Source organism: Athalia rosae, chromosome 2 (assembly GCF_917208135.1).
Source record: "Athalia rosae chromosome 2, iyAthRosa1.1, whole genome shotgun sequence".
In the NCBI taxonomy this organism is placed as follows: domain Eukaryota; kingdom Metazoa; phylum Arthropoda; class Insecta; order Hymenoptera; family Athaliidae; genus Athalia; species Athalia rosae.
The window spans coordinates 6,536,603-6,555,496 of NC_064027.1; the positions used below are offsets into that span (position 1 = coordinate 6,536,603).

Here is an 18,894-nt window from a genome sequence, read left to right on the forward strand (position 1 = left end):
CATCTACAGGAAAAATGATGTACTTCAACGCTTAACGTTGATATTTCACCCCCCGCGAATTATTTGAAATAGGTTTCACGTTGAATGAAGAAATGAAACATGAATTTCGAACCGTCTGTTAGTGATTATGATTACTTCGAATATTTTTTTTATTAAATAATTTATAGCTAAATCAATATCATGACGTAATTTACATGAGTGACCAAGGCACAGCACTAGCAGAATAGCCTGTTTGTAAAAATATATATTATATTAAAATAAAAATTATTAATAATATAATAGCATAGAATTATTTTCATATCATAATAATATGTACGTGGTAACATGCATACTCAATACAGTTGGTTTTATTGTAATTATTATTATATTTTATAATTAAAAACTGTCGATAGTTATTAGTAGTGTGCTAATAAATACAACGGTGATACGCGAATCTTGTCTGTATGGTTTGTTTTTCTTTTTTGTTCTTTTTTCATAATTTTTTTTATTCAAGAATAGGCATTGAAAAAATATTGAGACACTTTAAAGCTTCATCACTGTTTTGGCCCAAGCCGCCAAAACGAAGGTTTCGATTTCACACTCGTTAACACCTCGTAAGATCCTGAAGAATCCGTTTTCACCCCATTCGTGACCCCAGGAGTTGGCTACCACCTAGAATATCAAAAATACACGATGAGATTTCCATTTTACGCAAACAGGCCAGCTAAACATTGTTTTCATTATTTATTGTACGCGGGTATTTACCCAGTATTTGACCGGCGGTCCATATTCGGAGAGTTCTTCACCCCATCCAACTATTCTTACAGAGTGATAACCAGTGCGTTGAGATTCTGCGAGTCTGGAGTGTTTGTACACACCAGTTTTGTAAACGAAGAAATCTTCGTAGACTTTCATCGTGGCTGCAGAGAAATTGAAATTGGTTATAAAAATATTTTCAAACTCGGAATTCGAAGAACAAATATGCATCACAGAATCATCGCCTCATCATTTTTTACCTTGAACTGGGCCAGAGGTAAGAATTTCGTACATTATGTCCGTCTCGTTGCCCAAACGATAGGCAGGCGATACTTTGTAGAATGATTTTCTTGCCGGAACTGTCGGGATTCGGCATCGGGCTGCAGCGAGGGTCGATTTTTTTGGAAGTCGGCATTTCCCGTTCGTACCTCCCAACCATGGGTAACAGTCCTCGTCGACCAAACTAATTTCCAATATTAGAATAAAAATTTCATTTTCAACTGAATCAATTGCCGTTTGACAATCGTGACGCTGTACGATCGTTCGTATCTACAGGTAAAATATCCTCACCCCCATTTCCTGGTGAAGAGCCAGGCTTTGTCTAGATAACCACCCTTGCATCCTTGTTGTCCCCTATTGTTACAGGATAGTAAATGCTGAGCTGATAGCTGGACGGCTTCGCGACCCATGCTCATAATAGCGTAGCGATCGGAAGCAACGTCAACCGTAGAAATGGCCCATGAAGCGCCGCACCAGCCCTGGTCCGTGATTCCGGAGATGAGATCCTTCCAGCGTTCTTCGGCATTGAACTCCCTCGGAAGTTGATTGGGGTCGTAGAACCGAAGGACCGGGAGCATGTTGGTCACCTAAAATATATGTTATTGCTCCTTATTGCTGCAAGGACTTTTTCTCTTTTGTTTCCTAGGTTTGTTGTTTATTCAGCGAATCTTCGACCCACCGAGTTTGACGGGTTCAGAGTTCCCAATTTGAGCAAGACCCCTTCAGCGAGTGTCCTTCCATAGAAATCTGAATAATTTCCAGCCCGCCATCCGAGTCTTGAGCTCGGGAGATTCACACTTTCGATCACATCGGGTTCGATCAAGCAACGATTCGTCTCGCAAAGCATTTCCGCGCGCTCGTTAACGTTGGTACATTTGCTGCAGTTTGGTAAAGAAAAAAAGGATATCGTTTTATTCGTCGATCGCGTTATTTTCGCTAACATGATGTTATTATCAATTTCAAATAGTGTACCATTCATTGCAGTTGTCCATCGTCGTCTGACCGTCATTGTAGTAGGCGTTTTTGAAATGACACTCTGCGACGAAGAAAAGCGAACATGGAAATTAAAAAAGTGCACCATCCAAAGACAAATTGACGAATAAAATATTCGAAATAATTACTCACGTCTTATTTCACCCGGGCCTTCGTCGATATTGATGCCCTTACAATGGGACCAATAATCCGGGCAACAATCGTCAGATCGTGTTCGGTTACAAAAATCATCGCAGTAGCAAACAGAATCGAGGATTGGCGCACTGCACTCGTCTTGACGGCCATCGCAGCATCTCAAAGCTGGATACCTACCCCTACAGTATGGGCCGTCTGGTAAACCGTAATAATTGGAAACTCCATGTGCGTAAGTGAGGAGGAAAGTGACAACGAAAAACCCCACAGCCATCCCCAACGGGAAGTCGTTTTTGCTCCGTAACCTGGAAAGTAGATTTTAATTCGAGTTGAGCATTTCCTTTTTTAAGTATTAATTTATCTTATTTGCTTCTTCGCGCCGTTATCTTTTCCCCGAATATCGGATAAGGTAGCAAAATAAAATCATGAACCACCTAGAAAGTTGCAGTTTCAGAGACTCGAAGACCTTACAGCCATTCGAAGTATTTCGGGCAAGGTTTGCATGAATATATTTTTTTTAGGAATGCCTGGGAATCATTCGCCCTGATTATTTCGATGAAATCATCGATGTTGCGACGTGAGGAATCGTAAAAGCCGCGCCCTATAACAAATACCTTGGCACATTTCCGGCTATTTTCAGATCCACTTCTTGTACGACCATGATTGTTTTTATTATTTTTTTCTTAAATTTCATGCAATTCAACGCGATCAAGAGTGTGTCATGTTTACAAAGAGAAGATCCAAAAAGGAAGGAGATATCGCGAAAATAAATCAGGGCAGCTTAAAAATACCATCGTTGATCCGCGATGTATTTTTAATTTCGTTACAGGAATATACCGAAAATGTAAAAACCTATAAATATAAAGTCCAACTCACGAATACACTCATTTGAGTTTGCCTCATTGCCGCTTATAATTTGCCATTGTGCCAAGAATGTGAAATGCATTATTCAGCCAGAATTATGATGAAAATGAGCGATCGACGAGATTCCTAACGCGTACACCATTACAGAGGCAATTCAATTATTTCTTTCAACAAAAGCAATTATCAAAGTTGCGCTCATTTCTATTTGTATTTTGACAAATGATTTCTCGGTGTAAGAATAACCAAGAGCTAATCCTATACAGCTCCAACTGTAAACGTGCAATTGTATAACCGAATCTACAGAAATAACCATTACAATTAGTCCGATAATTACGGTCTCATCTAAACGTACACGTGTGACACGCGTACAACAATTAGGTATTGTCCGTATGCAAATTACCCGACAACAACATGCACAGATGATTGCGGTACCGTCGTAACATCAGAGGAGCATTTACACCTATGTATTTTATTTCATCGTCTTACGTCGCTCGCGGCGACTCATTCATGACTCGTTCTAAGAACACGATCATTCATTGATAGATTACGGATCTTTACGTAGATTTTCTCTTTTTCCTATTTTTTTTTTAATATTGTCTCGGTCGTGATACGAGCGTTCGAAAATTTTTTATTTCCATCCCGTGTTTTTCATTTCGCCTTCACTGCGATACAGCGTTGTTAAAAGTTGTCCCGATTTGCGTTATCGCTATCTCGTTCAACCCTAATGCGAATCGGGCATATAAATTATAGGAGCGTAATTCTAATTACTCCACACATGATAAGGAGGCGTATGAAAAAAGTGAACAAGTAAATGAAAAAAATTGAAGAAAAAAAGAAAAAATCTCTACGGATGGAATGTTTCCAAAAAACGTCAAGAATCGCGCCTTGTACATAACATTATTTTAACGTAATCTGTGATTTCTTACCCCGCGAGCGTACTTATCTTATTTTAATTTTCTAGGCTGTTTAACTCTCTACCGCTACTCTCGCTATTATGTCACATGCCTAACTTTAGTTGAACACAGAGAATTTAGAACTCGTCCAAGGTCTGGCAGATGTGCATACCGTTACACCGTTTGACCTGTCAACTTGAATACACACCGAGTTAACATCTTCTCCGCTATTTAGGACGAAAATCAGATCGCCTGCTCTGCCGAAATCTTATTTCGCTGTTTTCTTCACGTCAGTTTTTTTTTTTTCCCTTTTTTCACGGAGGAGTGAAATTCGCGAATTTAGGCCTTGCCTCTAAAATTATCCAACGGTCAAAACGCCCCAGTTTTTAATAACACGTTACAGGATACGGTATGTATGAATATGCAGATATTTGTATACAACCTATTTTACCTATAATATAAATGATGTGTGGCATATTCGCACGTATGAATAGTATAGCGAGTACGCGACAAGCGTGGCTTATAAAATATTTATAAATTTGCGATTATCGTTTGGTTTTTTTTCTGTCTAGTTTTCGAAAAAAGATAGTTTTCTTCATAAGGGATTACTCCAAATTCATATCATAAATGTACTCTCATTTCGGAGATATCCGTACCCGCGTAATTTTATTTTCAAGTCATCGTACACGTGTTACAATACAATTATTATCTTGACGTACTTGGATATTTTTTGGCGCCGGAAAAGCGGGAGAATTTTATGATAATTATTTTAATTCATCGCGTTTTACCACCTACCAGTTCATAGGCAACAAACTAGAAATAATCTGTGAGAATAATTCAACTGTTCGATCAACCGATCAGTAGACTCGGTGATTTTGCACTAGAAAATAAAATTTGATTAACATATTATATCAGCTATAGTAACGATAATGGCAAAAATAATTTTATAAGGCTAAAATGTTGATAATTTCGTAATTATCAGTAAGCACATTTATAGTTTAGGTTTATATATAAATCACGCGGCATCGCTTATCTGAAAATATCAAACATGACCCATATATATTCTACGATAATTTGTGATGTGATAAAAAAAAAGACCCGAAAATTCATCTGATTTCATTTTTCATTCGATAAAACGGCTACTTCAACAACGTCCTAAGTACCTGCGTAAAATGATATGGAATATAGTATAATTATCGATTTGTTATCTCTCGATTACGTTGTAACGTTATCTGTCTACAACGCTGCTACCTTATCTCAGTATTTTACTCATCACAGTCTATGAATCTACGACACATGAGTTCCGAGAATTTTCAATTCGTTTTTGATCTAAAAAAAACAATTTTTTTTCGTTTCATTTCACGTATCTCACAAGTCTGATTTCGAATAGGGAGAGTGTAATTAGCTAATTGACTTTGCAATTGGCGAAGTAATTTGTTACCATTAATGTCTGCAGCTGCTGGACCGGAATGCAATGAAGTAATTTTTTTTTAATTTAATACGAAAAAAAAAAACATTTCCCGATTGATCTCTTGACATCGGCACCTCCTTTTTTAACGAGCTTTGAAATGGCAATAACGAACGATCGATTTATCATCCAATCAGATCGCAATACGCAAATTTTGAAGCATGACAAGCGTACTGTATGCGAACGATACAATTGACCGGTTCGTTTCGAACGAAAGAATTTTTGAGGGATTTTAATGTAGAAATTTATACATTTCATTTTCTTTTCAAGAAGATATCAGAACTCGAGTTATTGCTGACCCAATCGGTTTGAAAATTTATTGCGTACAATTTTTATCTGAATTGAACGTGTTAATTTATTCAGCGTTAGAATCCAAATAAATAATCCTCGTTTCACAGCCGGATGGGTCCCGGAAAACTAGAGGATAAATCGACCACCTGTTTCCGCGTTCGTTAAATGCCCGCGAGAACGTATCGATATTCTCGTCTATAAAAATAGGCAGGAATTCAGATTCGCAAATCAATTAATTATTTTTAGTATCGGTCCAATTTCCTGGTTACGCGTACACGGTGTGTGCAAACCGGAGCTATAATAGCCGCGTACTCTATTGAAGTTTCGCTTTGACACGAGTCGCGAGAATCGTGCGCGGTATAGGAAAAGTTATTTTTGGTAACTTAGCACGTGCTTTTGACAAGGTGTGACCGATCACCTAGGCTTTTTCAATCTTGCGCTATGGTTATTCTTGGATCGCCGCGGTAATTGTAATATCCAGTTTGACGGAAACTGTTGTAATATATCAGAATCGTTTCGATCGATTTGTTACTCCGTTTCCCTGCGCACTCCTTCTCGAAGATCCGGTATAGGCCTCTCAAATTAGAATCTAAACTTTTATTATTTATTATCTATTCTCAAAACAGCTGCGAACTACCTAAATATCCTACGATTCATTATATCAGAGTTTCCGCAAATCGACCGAATTTCTTAAGACACGTACCACTTGCCATTCGTATCACGTTAAAAAAGCCTCGCTTCTGAGCGATAAAAAAGGGGGAAAAAAAAACACTCAACAGCGGTCAGTTTTAGTTACTTTTTTCTTTTCTATCTCATGTTACGACATTGTTATTTGACTGAAATTTTTAAGCTTGCTTTATCTATGTCTGTATTTTTTCTTTTCTCTCATTTTTCTCGACAAAGTTGAAAGTACGCCTAACGCATTGGGAGATGATCGCGCCAAGATATTTGTGGTGCGATTGTTCCATACGCCTGATCTATGTAAAGAGCAGAGAGAAAAGCATCTGCAAAAGAAACGGGAGAAAAATTATTCGTTGAATCACAGCTGAAACGGGGAGCAATTCGACGAGCACTAGAAATAGGCGCGTGTGTGCTAAGAAGAGTCTGACTAATAACCGAGGTCTCTATGAGATGCTCACGTACTTATAATTTAACTAGGCTCAGCCATAGCTAAGCGACTTGGCAAAAGATCGCGATTGTCTTGCCAAAGTTAAGTTCTCTGTACTTTCGTAGGACAGCCCTACATAGCTGGCAGTTGTATCATTTTCAACGGTCTTATTGAGATTTATAACAAAATAACTGTGCGAAGTGGATTTTTACTTAACGACTAAAAAAAAATGAGGAAAAAACTGTAGAATTGCGTTATTTCCTAATTCGTTAAACTACGTTTAACGACCTTCGGATTATTAACTAAAATTTTATGAGCTTTTATACGTTCCAGGCCTGTTTATTTGTCGTTCAAATCTCGTTGATTTTAATTAGAATTTCACGCGGTTCGTGGAGAATTTTTTTGTTTATTCAACAGAGTCGTTGAAATTCGTAGGGCTTGTATGGTAATTATTTATGAGGCAGCTCTTACGATTGAGTTCAATTGGAGAATCATTGATTACCCAGAGTCCAGAGTCAAAAAAAAAAAATGAATTTATTAACAAAAAAATTCACGATATCGAAGATTTTTCAACACACTATCTTTTTTTTTTTTAATCCGACAGTAGAAGCAGAAAGAATGCATCATCTCATTCCGGAAGGGGTTGGATCCCCGTTTGAATTTGCAATGTAGTTGATACATTATAAATTGTAATCTTATAATGGAATGTACTAGACTGGAAAATCGTTCGTTCATTTTCTCGTTTTACCTGGATGATGTTCTTGGGCAATTTTCACAAGGTCACATCGTCGTTCGTTTTTTGCAGTCGAACGTTCACACATGAATATGGAGCGTTTATAGATCAGATTTTTTTTACAATTTATGGGATCAGCGATGACGTTTGGTAATTGCTGCAACTTTAAGTCGTCGTTCGGAGAGACGTGTAAAAACAGCAGCGATTCTTTGAAGCCATTGACGCCTGGCCAATTGAAATAAGTATACATAAGGAAGACAAATTCGTTGTTGTAAACTGGGTCATTTATTTAACCCCAATGTATATACGTAACGTGTGTGTTTTAGGTACACATCGTAAAGTACAATATAATACCACACGCGTTGCACCGCGGCGAGAGTGCGTCCCGTTTCGTTAACATGTAATTTCGCGAATTGGTATACATGTATAACAAAACTAGGCTGGCTAAAGATTAATTTATCTTACAACTATTTACATGATGCTATTTTTAGCCAACTAAGCCTGCGATTAAAACGGATTATTATCATCGCGATAAATATCCCACGTGTTGTATTTTAATCGCATCTGCTAATCGGAGGCAAATATTTCTATCTTTTTTTTTCTGAATCTCGCGAGCTATCGGAATAAAATCAATTTGCATTTCCAAGGTATCGTATGCACTCGAACATGATTTACGTCAGATTCCTATGATATGCACACCTGCATCTCAGGGTGACTAACAATGAGAATTACGGGAATAGCAAAGCTTCCAGTTATTCATAGATTCGTATTTAGATATTTTCAGAACGCGGCATCTTCTCGAGTCTGTTTCATTCAACGTTCCAAAAGAGCAGCGACAAGCGACGGTTTCAAGTTTACTTAAGAAATTTTCTATGTCACGGTTAGCGCCACGTTGGTCACGAACAAGTGAATGGATAACGCTACGTCCGCGACGAGATAAACCGTGACGACGCGTGAAAGAAAAATAAACAAATTAGATACAATCGACCGAAATTTGTGCTTTTTTTTTCATTTCAAACCTCGCCGGAGGCAACTTCTGCTCAATTACTTTCATATGACGCCCAGCGATTTATCCACGTTTATCGCATATTGTATTTCCACTGTAGTACGGCAAAGCTGTGCTTCACATATTTTTCACCCGTACAACTCTGACTCGGACAGATGCGCCCCGCTGAAATTGGCCACTGTGCAAATTCATTGTGATACGTATGAGCGCGTGTGGTTTCTTGATAGTGAAATTTGTCCGATCCGTACGACCGCAGAGTAGCGATAGTCGTACGCGTACATACATGTGTTATTAATCAACTCTAGAATTCATTCGCAGAACAATTCTGTTACGCGATACGACAATTTGTTTCGTTGACAGAGGCTGAATTGTGGAATGAAGGGACACCTCACGCCTTTAAATCGTACGATCTTTTCCTCCTATCTTCATCCTGAGTAATTTTCGCGAGCGACGGTCGAATCGAAAAATTCTCATCAACGGCGTCCTCGTCGGAAGGACGCCGTTTCCGGCGAAACAGGAATTCGTATATAACACGATAGCATAATTATCTGAGGTGTGAATGTAACCCGGCGATAGAAAAATTATGTAATTCACACTCTGTCTAATTGAACCCGCCACAAACGCCACTCTAATCGAGTCATTTGGAAGCCGATATCGTACAACGTTTCTTGCCAACAACATATCACTTGGAATCGAACGCTTGAATATTCCGAGTACAATAATACCGATGATAAGGTCACGTGAAAACTCGTTGTTAATGAATCGAACGATAAATCGGTCAAGAACACTCTATTATTCACCATAATCAGCGGTTATTGATATACAATCCGCGAACTACCCGCCGCTATTGTACCGAAAGGACAAACATCCCGCAGAATTTTTTCTTAGAATGTAAATCTAAGTTTCTGTGACCACTCTGGTATGTCCATAATCTTACTATCCCTGCAATAAAATAAAAGATTCAAGGCGACCGGTGGCGTACTGCTATATGTTCTCATGTACATTTACTCGCTCGCTATTAAGTTGATTATTTATTCATTTAACGTTCAGTTAATATATCGGTTCAATTATTTATTGTACACGGTCGTTGATCGCTCACTTCTACGTTGAATACTAAATTTATTATCAACGAAACGATGATGCTCTGAAAATTTATAGAGTCGAGCATGTGCGGCATGCGGGTGATAATGTGGAGAAATAATTCAGCGAAGGAGTATGCGGGGATTCAGGATGATGGGATGATTCGAAATCCGATTATATTAGAATAATCGACGACACGCGATACGTGTGCAACTTGTTGCATTTTTATAACATTACAAGCGGTGGTGGTAATCGTAATGGTGGTGTAGTATTTCTAGGACAACATTCTATGGTATAGGCAGTTTATGATGCATAGTCACCCTGAGATTTATAGGGCTTGTCTCTATGGATTACGTCATGAAATGAGGCGGATTGCTCAACTTGTGCTTCTGTCAACGACTAGCTATGTAACCTTTGTTATGATATCGTTAGATTTTAATCACGTTCTTATAAATATTTTAAACGAACGTGTCACGAACGTTTAGTTGGTTACCACAGAGCCGGCTGTAAAAGTCAAAGTATTGATTCAAATTTTTCAACCATAAGAATTTCGGCAGCGTCTTTTATTTATTTGTTTGTTTCGTATCGAGATTTAAGAGACGCAGAAGAATCTCATGAATATCAATTTTACTATTGTGCCGAAACATTTATGCGAAACTTTGATATCGCTTCGTAGAACCAACCCAGTCTTCTTTCATGGGATTCTGAAAAATCTATTTTCAACGCGATACGGCGAATGATAAACCGTAAAAGGAAAAACATATTCTCTCGTCTCCGGCTGATTATCGAATCATTTTCGATTCCTTTCTGTTCTTTATGTTTCATCCCTCGTACGAAATTCCCAGGCGAATTCCCGAGGCCCAAAGTTACGACTTCGAGACTTTATATGACTCGGAAGGCCATCGGATTTATTACCACAGATTCTGGTCCCAAGACCCAAACGGTGTGTTATTTGTTATCTTATATTCGACACAGGTATTCCGAGCTCGGAATCCAAGTCGTAAGATTTTTCCCGCCTAATCCATTTTTTTTTTTCCCAACACCCACGTTTTTTTCTCCCGTAGGGCCCCCTCCTTGCGGTATGAAATGACCTGTTCCAAGCGCTGCCCTCAAAATGCTTTTGGTATTACGAATTTTTTACTACCATCAGTTTTGTTCGTTAATTTCAAATTCGTTATTTTCAGATGTCAATGATTCGTTGGACGCGTTATCTCGTATATTACGCGGTTCGCGACTCAAGTGGTTTTTCAAGTCATTGAACATACGAGTTCATTATACCTTGCGAATGTGTACAATTTTTGATATGATATCATTGATAAGAACCGAGCAATGAAAGGCAAAACAACTATGCGTATGCCGATCTTGAAAATTCGCGCCCTTTTTCGTGTACGCATGTAATTCATTTCAATGCCGGATGGAAAATTGAATAGTTCAATCCCAGATTAATTTAGCGGGGCTGAAGAGTTATCGGTTTTTGAAATTAGGTGAAAGATAACGGTCGCAAACAACTTCTCATTAATCTAATTACACAATCCAAAAAAAAAAATAAATAAAATATCTATATTATTATTATGAATCAAAAAAATTGGAACGAATGGTAAAAAAATTATTCAGATAAGAGCTGGTCTCCCTATTTTTCAATAGTTCAGAAAATGAATCCCAATTTTTGAGATAAAAATTCACAAATGATGAGACAAGATCTCGAATTGAATTTTTTTTTTTTTTACTCACATTTCGATTCGTTGTGTCGGATATCTTCTTCACAGAAGAATCTCGTTCGGAAAGAGTTCCTTTTTTTCTTTTGGGAAAAAAAGAAGGCTTATCGGTTTTCAATGATTCGCGTATAAAAATTCCTAAATATATCAGCTCGGTTGAAATACAGCCGATATCACGTGGTGAGCTAAAACGCACAAATTTCTTCGATTAGTGAGATCACAGAATCCGAGGACTCGGTTTATCTGGAGCTAGCGAAGTTTTCAAAAGTTTTCGAAGGATCGTTGCTGGCCGCTTGAAAGCGCGCGCCTCACTGCGTCCAAACGAACCGCAACCGTATCGCTGCGCTATTACGATTTGACTTTGGCTACTCGCGACTCCGAACCGAACGAACGAATGACTCGACTCCGCGAGTCGTTTAAGCAATCTATACCTACGCAATCACGTTGCTTTACTTTACACCTCCGATTCGAAACTCCCTCCGTTTTTCTCTTCGTCCGCGGTCCTTTCCAACTTCCTTCAAACACGCAAGCTCCGAAATACTCAACTTTCATCCTCGAGGAAGTCGTTTTTTTCTCACCACTACACTTTCCATCTTCACTCAACTGCAGTCGAATGCAACAGGTTGTTCAAGTTAAGACGAACTGATCTATACGGACACCTGAAAAAAATTCATCATTTTTCGAGGTGAATTTAAAAAAAATTTGGTCAACCAATTCGTGGTATGTAAATCGTGTTACGTCGACGCATTAAGTCGATCGAAAACTTTCCTACAATAATTTCATCCTTACCGCAACGAGATCTGAATATTGACTCGAGAATTATAAGGTATGGTGAGGTAATCTTGGCACGCTTGCGGATAAAAATACGATGCGAACCTCCGCAGCGTAATTAATGCAAAAAAGTCGTTTGAAGAACAATTTACACCATAAAGCGGCAAAAAGTATTTAAAAAAAAAAAGAAGAGATAAAAAGATAAAAATCGAGAAGAAATGGGTAAACGTCCACCGAATTCGCTCCGATCTTCGGAACTTCAGGTACTCGGTCGTAGTTGAAAGTAATCACGAAGAGAAACGTTATACCTGTTGAGAAGCGCACAATCAGTGGGAGCTAAGTGCGATAACAAAGTTTCTCGTAGTGTCAAGTGGCACCACGTTGATTATTATGGTGCACATTAAGAGGAAACGTGACAGTATCCAATGTTAGGTCAGAAGATTATGTACGACGAGCCAGAAGACACGTTTATAGGATCGAATTCCCAATAATGCAGAGGTCATCGATGACCCGATCGCGTCATCGAACCGTTGGAGTGGCTAAAAAGGACCTAATTAAAATAATTATTTCGATGAAACTGAAGAATTAATTTGACATTGAGATAGTTGGGTGGAATTGATATTTCAGATAAACTGAACCCACCGTGACTCACAATTGTAAATATTATTACAAATAATTGAAATTTAAATGAAATGCAAACCCAAGCTGACACGCGTGATATTTGACTATAGATTAATATCCCGCCAATCTTCATCATGTGCCCACCAAAGACGATGTACATTATTAATTCTCGGATATATCCGCACGAGACATATTGGAAGACGAAACTTGTTCTTTTTGCCGAAACGAAAGATTCATAAAAACGTTCTTGGCCGAAGCCTTCTCAATCTCATTCATTTTCACACTTCGGAAACGGAGGTGTCAAGAAAGGAATGAAATTTGTATCGCTTAGTGGCGGAAAAGTTGCACCGACCTCCGAGTTAAAGCTATTCACCATACATGGTCGAAAGTCCTGTAATTTATAAGACGATTTAATCTGAACCGAGGATTGCTTGCGGTTTGGCACTGAGATGTTAATTAATGCACAACCTCAGCTTCTGAGAAACGATCCTTCTTGCGGATTCGCGTTAATTAATCCCGGAAGTTTATATCAATTTCAATTAAAAGGGGTTTCCTGTCCTTTTTATGGAGAACCTCAGGCGCCATGGAACACTTTTTAACCGCGCTGATATCATAGAAAGAGGAAAGTTACTCTGCTCTTCGCTCATCGCTCCAGACATCTAGAGGTCGAATTCACTAAAAATCAAATTAATTGTTACTCCCACGATCCACACGTACTTAAAAGTTCGCAATTTCAAGCCGCCTGCACTCGCTATTCTGTACTATTTTAGAAAATTTCGAAGTAATCTTCAATTTAACAGTAACTAATTGTAAGTAATATCTCTCTTAATGGTCTGATAAATTGCACCGGGAATGGTAAGCTCGCAAATTTTCGAAATCCATACCTGGCGGTGATCCTAGAAGTTCGAGGTGTTCCTGCTGTCGTAAAATTTAACCATGTAGCTCGAATCAGGTGAACAAATTCTCAAAAATAGTAACACGAGTAAGTATTACGTGACGTACGACGCGAGAGCGAGTTACGGCATAAAACTCTTCCTCACATCATAAATATCGTACCTACGTACCAAATGAAATGTGGTATATCTGGAGCAGATTCGTTAGTTACGCTAGAGGATCCCGAGCAAAGCAAGAAACTAAAAAACGAGAAAAAAAGAAGATTGAGTAAAAGAAAACTATACTAGATTAATGAATGAGATGACGGACACCTTCTACGAGGTGTTCCAAATTTAATAACCTGTTGGCCGCAGTATTTGAAACCGTTCTTTCAAATTAAATACCTTCCAAATCAAATCTGGAAAAAATACAACGTCTGGCGAGCTTTTCGCTTTGAAAGTTGACCTGGCCTGACCTTACTCTCAAGATCTACACTAGGAGGTCATGGCGTTTGTTTCTTTATTGTAAGCGACTTCTATAAGACGCTGACAATGGGCACATCTGTTCACCATATATCGTATTCAGACTATGTGTGCTTTATGAGGATCGAATCTTTTGACGGTTTTTGTCGCAACAAAATTACGTTCGCCATGAGTACCATGAGAGTCCCTGAGTCGGTGCCACGTGCAGTGTACGTATCGTGGATACCATTCGCCCCTTTGTAATTTTGTATATTATACTCGATCTATTATGGACAGATAAATACGTTCGTGATTACACATGTGTGAATTTCTCTTTTAGACGCGCAAAGTTTCACGCGATCGCATACGATGAATCCGTTATTCTCCGTCCCGCTTGAATAAAATCGTAAATAATCTTGTTGAATAATAAATATACCCATTAAAAGATGTTTCCTGTTCTAAAAAGTTATTGACCAATCGGAACTCGATCTTTGGATTTTGCTTGTGGGCCGAATGGACTTTACAAAATGAGTGAGCCTTACCGCTCAACGGTGTTGACATTTTGTTCGATTGCTGATTGGCTGAGAGGGCAATATCCAATTTTTCAAATACGTCAGCCAAATCCTACGATTCATGGTTTTTTCATTGAATCGAGAATTACCAAGCCAAAAGAACGCCAAGTTTATAGCCTGAAATTTTTCTAAAAATTGGAGCCGGAATTCGTCTTTTTTTCTAATTGGGGTATACTTATAATATTCACATGTATTTCGATCTCAGGAATTTGAATTTGATAGCCAAATTGATCTATTTATGAAATTGATCGAGTTATTGCCAATTCATCGGCTTAAAAACTGGAAAATCAAGGATATCTCGATGAGAACAATTTGTAGCTCAATTTGGACAACGGATTCGTGTTCCTGAGGTCAAAATACATAAGAAAAGTGCCATACGATCAATTTTTAAAAATAAAAATTTTTGGCCAAATTTTGAGATTTTTCCAAAGGGTACCCCTTACGATTTTTTCAAATTTTGGTCGAAAATTTTTATTTTTTAAAATTGATCGTATGACACTTTTCTTACGTATTTTGACCTCAGGAACACGAATCCGTTGTCCAAATTGAGCTACGATTTTTTCCCTTCGAGATATCCTCAAATTTATGCCCAAAATCGCGAAAAAATGGGAATAACTCGGTCATTTTTGCAGATAGATCAATTTTTCTCCTAGATTCGGATTCCTGAGCTCAAATTGCATTAATATAGACTAAAAAATCAATTTTTTATTTTTGACCCCAAAAAGCTGAAAATTGGCAATAACTCGGTCAATTTTAGAGATAGATCAATTTTTCTTCCAGATTTGGATTCCTGAGGTCAAAATACGTAAGAAAAGTGTCATACGATCGATTTTTAAAATACTTAATTTTTGGCCCAAAAATCAAAAATATCCAACGGGGTAATATTCCGTTTTATATGCTATTATGATGTATTTTGATCTCTGGAATCCGAATTCACAAGTTGAATTCATCTATCTATAAAATAAATCAAGTTATTACCAATTTCTCGTTTTGTGGGGCAGAAAAATTCGTAGATTAATAAAAACAGAACTCTCAACATGCGTGTGAAATATAATGATGTGAAATTGAGGAAAAATTACGGGCCACAAATTTAACGACGAATGAAATCAATGCTTGTATCCGTGAATATTTTCGGTCCATTGATCGATAGCTATTCGCTTCCGAATCGAAATTGATTATCATAAATCGCGTCGTTATGGTGGTTCATTTATTACTCAACCGCGGATTTTATTTTCGATTCACTTCGCGACGGTGGATCAATTTTTACCGTGTAGATTAAAAAAAACCGAACCCTCATTCGCTGAGTTAATTATAGACGAACAAAAATATTTTTTTTACCGCACAACCCCTGGAAAAAAACAAAGACGTGATTAACGTTTATTAAAATATTTAGCGGCCGTTGGATCGTTTCTCTTTGTCGTCTAATTTCGAAGGTGACTTATTTATATCGCAGCATCCATTCCGCGCTCATTATAAAATTTATAGCTCCGAAGAGTATGGAATAAATCTTTATAGTATACTGTCCGAATACAACTGGTTTCGAATATTTTGCAATATTTTATTCGGCCAACTTCATGACGTGTCGAGGTGCGGAAATTTTTGTATTTTTGGAACCGCACCTAATTCTCACGCGTGGCGAGGGCCCTTTTTTTCATACACCAATACGCGATGTCTAAGGGCCTTGGGCCCGACGATTGGATTACCGTCGCAACTGACGTCATCGCTCTTCGCGGCCGAGACCGAGAAAAATTTTCTGTTTCGTTTCGTTCGGCTTCAGCAATCAATCTGTGTCAATTTCATTGAAAGACTCCTGCAGATGCCCCGCAGTGTCCTTTATTGTAATCTTGTTATGAATTAATTTATATTTTTTCTCATCTCATTCGTAGTTCTTTTTTGGTACGCAGTCGTTATTTGTCACCAATCAAAATGCAGGGTCCATTACAGACGTTGGGGCCATTACACAGCTCACTAAATAAATTGACCATCATTCAATAGGGACGAATTCGAGCGTGCATATATATACTAAATTTTTAAAGCCAAGCAAATTTTCAGAGGGTGACACGCGTGAAATATTATTATTAATAACCTATCGATAAATCACTTGAGAATTATTATACCCGAACGATCCGGAGCGACGGACGAAATTTACCGCTTTTTAATGAACATATTTTATCTGAAAATACATTTTATCTCTGTCGCTGAAAATCGACTACTCACGCACCTGAATTATCAAAAATTATTGCAAATAATTATCAATCAACTGTACAAAATATTTACGTCATTCAATTACCGCGTAATCTCTTGCTCTGTGAAATTATTAATCCCGATGACCCTGAGATATAATGACGATAATCATTATTCAAATTATAGTTGATTAGAACTATCTAACCGGCGTTAATCTTCGACCGTTAATTGATTGAGTTTTACGTTTTGTTCTTTGTATTCTTGCATCGTTTTTTCCTCTTCTGATCAGATAAAACTATCGCTGCAGTTCCAATTCGAAAGCTCTACGTGAAGTCTAAAATTTTTTGCACGCCGAAAGTTATTTTTATAAATTATGCGGACTACACGGTGTTAATTTTACGACATAATATGATTAGCATGCCGAACAGATGTCTGCGTTGAATTGCATAAGTACAATAAATTTTTACTCCCGTATAGGTATAGGTGTGTATATTCATACGTTCGTACGAAACGTGCGCGTCTGTAGCGGGCTGATAATAATTCGTTCGCATAGTTAACCGATGAAATAATCATCCGATGCGGATAACTTCCGCGTACAATTATAACATGCTTTGAAAGATGATGATTGAGCGTGTTTTAATAAAATCCAACATTACAAATGTCGATGAGATGATCGCTCACGTACGGCAAGACACGACGGTGTGTAGCAAAAATTGTGCTGAATTAACTGGGAAAATAAAAGAAAAAAGTCGAAAAAAAAGAAACCGAGACGCGCGAGCGTTCGCGTAACGTTTAAAATTTTGGCCAAGATTAATTGTGTTTTTAGGATCTATAAATAAAACTTTGCAGAACGTGTGCAATTCAACACTCCCTTAGGTCAACGAATGGCCGATATTCTCCAGAATGTCTTAGCTATTTTTGAATCCGCATCACTTAAACTGTCTAACTATATCACGCGGTTGTAGGGATTCGTTTATTTGTTCTCCACATGAGGCCGGCCGTATAGACTGATTGCCGGGTATCATAATTCACTAATTTTTGCCGAAGCTGATATATTTTGGAGTTATACCCCCAGCGATTTTTGTCGATTCATTTTTTTTTTTTTGTTTGATATAATCTACTTCCTTTTCGTCGCCCGATACGAAAGCTCATCGCGATTTCTTTGGACGCTGAAAGGAAAAAAAAGAGAAATCTCAGGACCATGAAATTATCTGCAGACGCGGAGGCTGATCAGAATATGAAAAAACAAACTCGTTAAAATAAACTTCATGCGCACCAGGAACCTGTTCAAATAACTGGAGTGTTGATTTTACATGTCTTTCTCATACTCTTCAAAAGTTCAAAGAAATTGCACGGCAATAATCTTCACCGCCACTTATTATTCAACATTCAAAAATCCGATTTTTTAATTAAAGCAAAGAAAGAAAGAAAAAAATATCTGCGGTCATTTCTCAGTGGCACAAAACAAGAAAAACATTCTTTTTTTTTAAAACTTATTCGAGTGTTGTATTCAAGTTGGACTCACAGTGTGAACTTCATTACCGATCATTTTCGCGTTTCGAACTGTACTTTATTCGTGACCAGAGTTTTGTTTATTCATTTTTGTCTTTTATTTTTTGGTATAACGCGTGAACCGCCAAAGCGAGTAAATTCGAAGACTGCTGCAGAAAGAGGGAGAATTTAAATAAAGTTATTATCGAACGATCGATTTGTCGCTCGTCGATTTTAATCGTTCGAATTTCGAACGCGGATGTGTCGATTTTTTTCGAAGGCGCAATCGAGCTTTCGTAAATTCGTAGTCGAGGACCAGTTTAAATAAATCCAAGTTCGTACGCCTGAATATATTTTCCGACCAGGTTTCTTAAAGATTTTATAAAGTGAATTCAATCCGTGGAGTCGCGCTGTGTGGTCTGCAAGAGGGCCCGGCAAAAGCCCATTTAACATCCACGCCCATTACGTAACTTTCCGAAGCACAATCTGTGGTCGCGAGAGAAAATAATTTTTTTCTTTCGTACGTTAACACATGTACGACGTATGCAGATTAACGATGGTAACCATAGTCGGTAACATATGGGGGTCAAGCTCTTTACGGTTGTGCAACTTCACAAGATTGCG

General features: G+C 38.0%; 1 protein-coding gene across 1 annotated transcript; it reads right to left on the reverse strand.

Moving 5' to 3' along the window:
• Positions 1 to 118: 118 nt before the first annotated feature.
• LOC105684684 (uncharacterized peptidase C1-like protein F26E4.3) lies at positions 119 to 11,720 on the reverse strand. Its single transcript, XM_012398243.3, has 8 exons — positions 11,314 to 11,720; positions 2,140 to 2,444; positions 1,987 to 2,050; positions 1,694 to 1,892; positions 1,306 to 1,601; positions 996 to 1,198; positions 745 to 899; positions 119 to 651 (listed from the first exon to the last, which is right to left on the reverse strand). Coding segments are annotated over exons 1-8 (1,353 nt in total). The 5' UTR covers positions 11,316 to 11,720; the 3' UTR covers positions 119 to 522.
• Between the last annotated feature and the right edge of the window lie 7,174 nt (positions 11,721 to 18,894).

Coding starts and splice junctions, on each gene's coding strand:
- LOC105684684 (XM_012398243.3), bottom strand. Junction 1,893..1,986: donor ATGGACAACTGCAATGAATG/GTACACTATTTG, acceptor ACCAAACTGCAG/CAAATGTACCAACGTTAACG. Junction 652..744: donor GACCGCCGGTCAAATACTGG/GTAAATACCCGC, acceptor TTGATATTCTAG/GTGGTAGCCAACTCCTGGGG.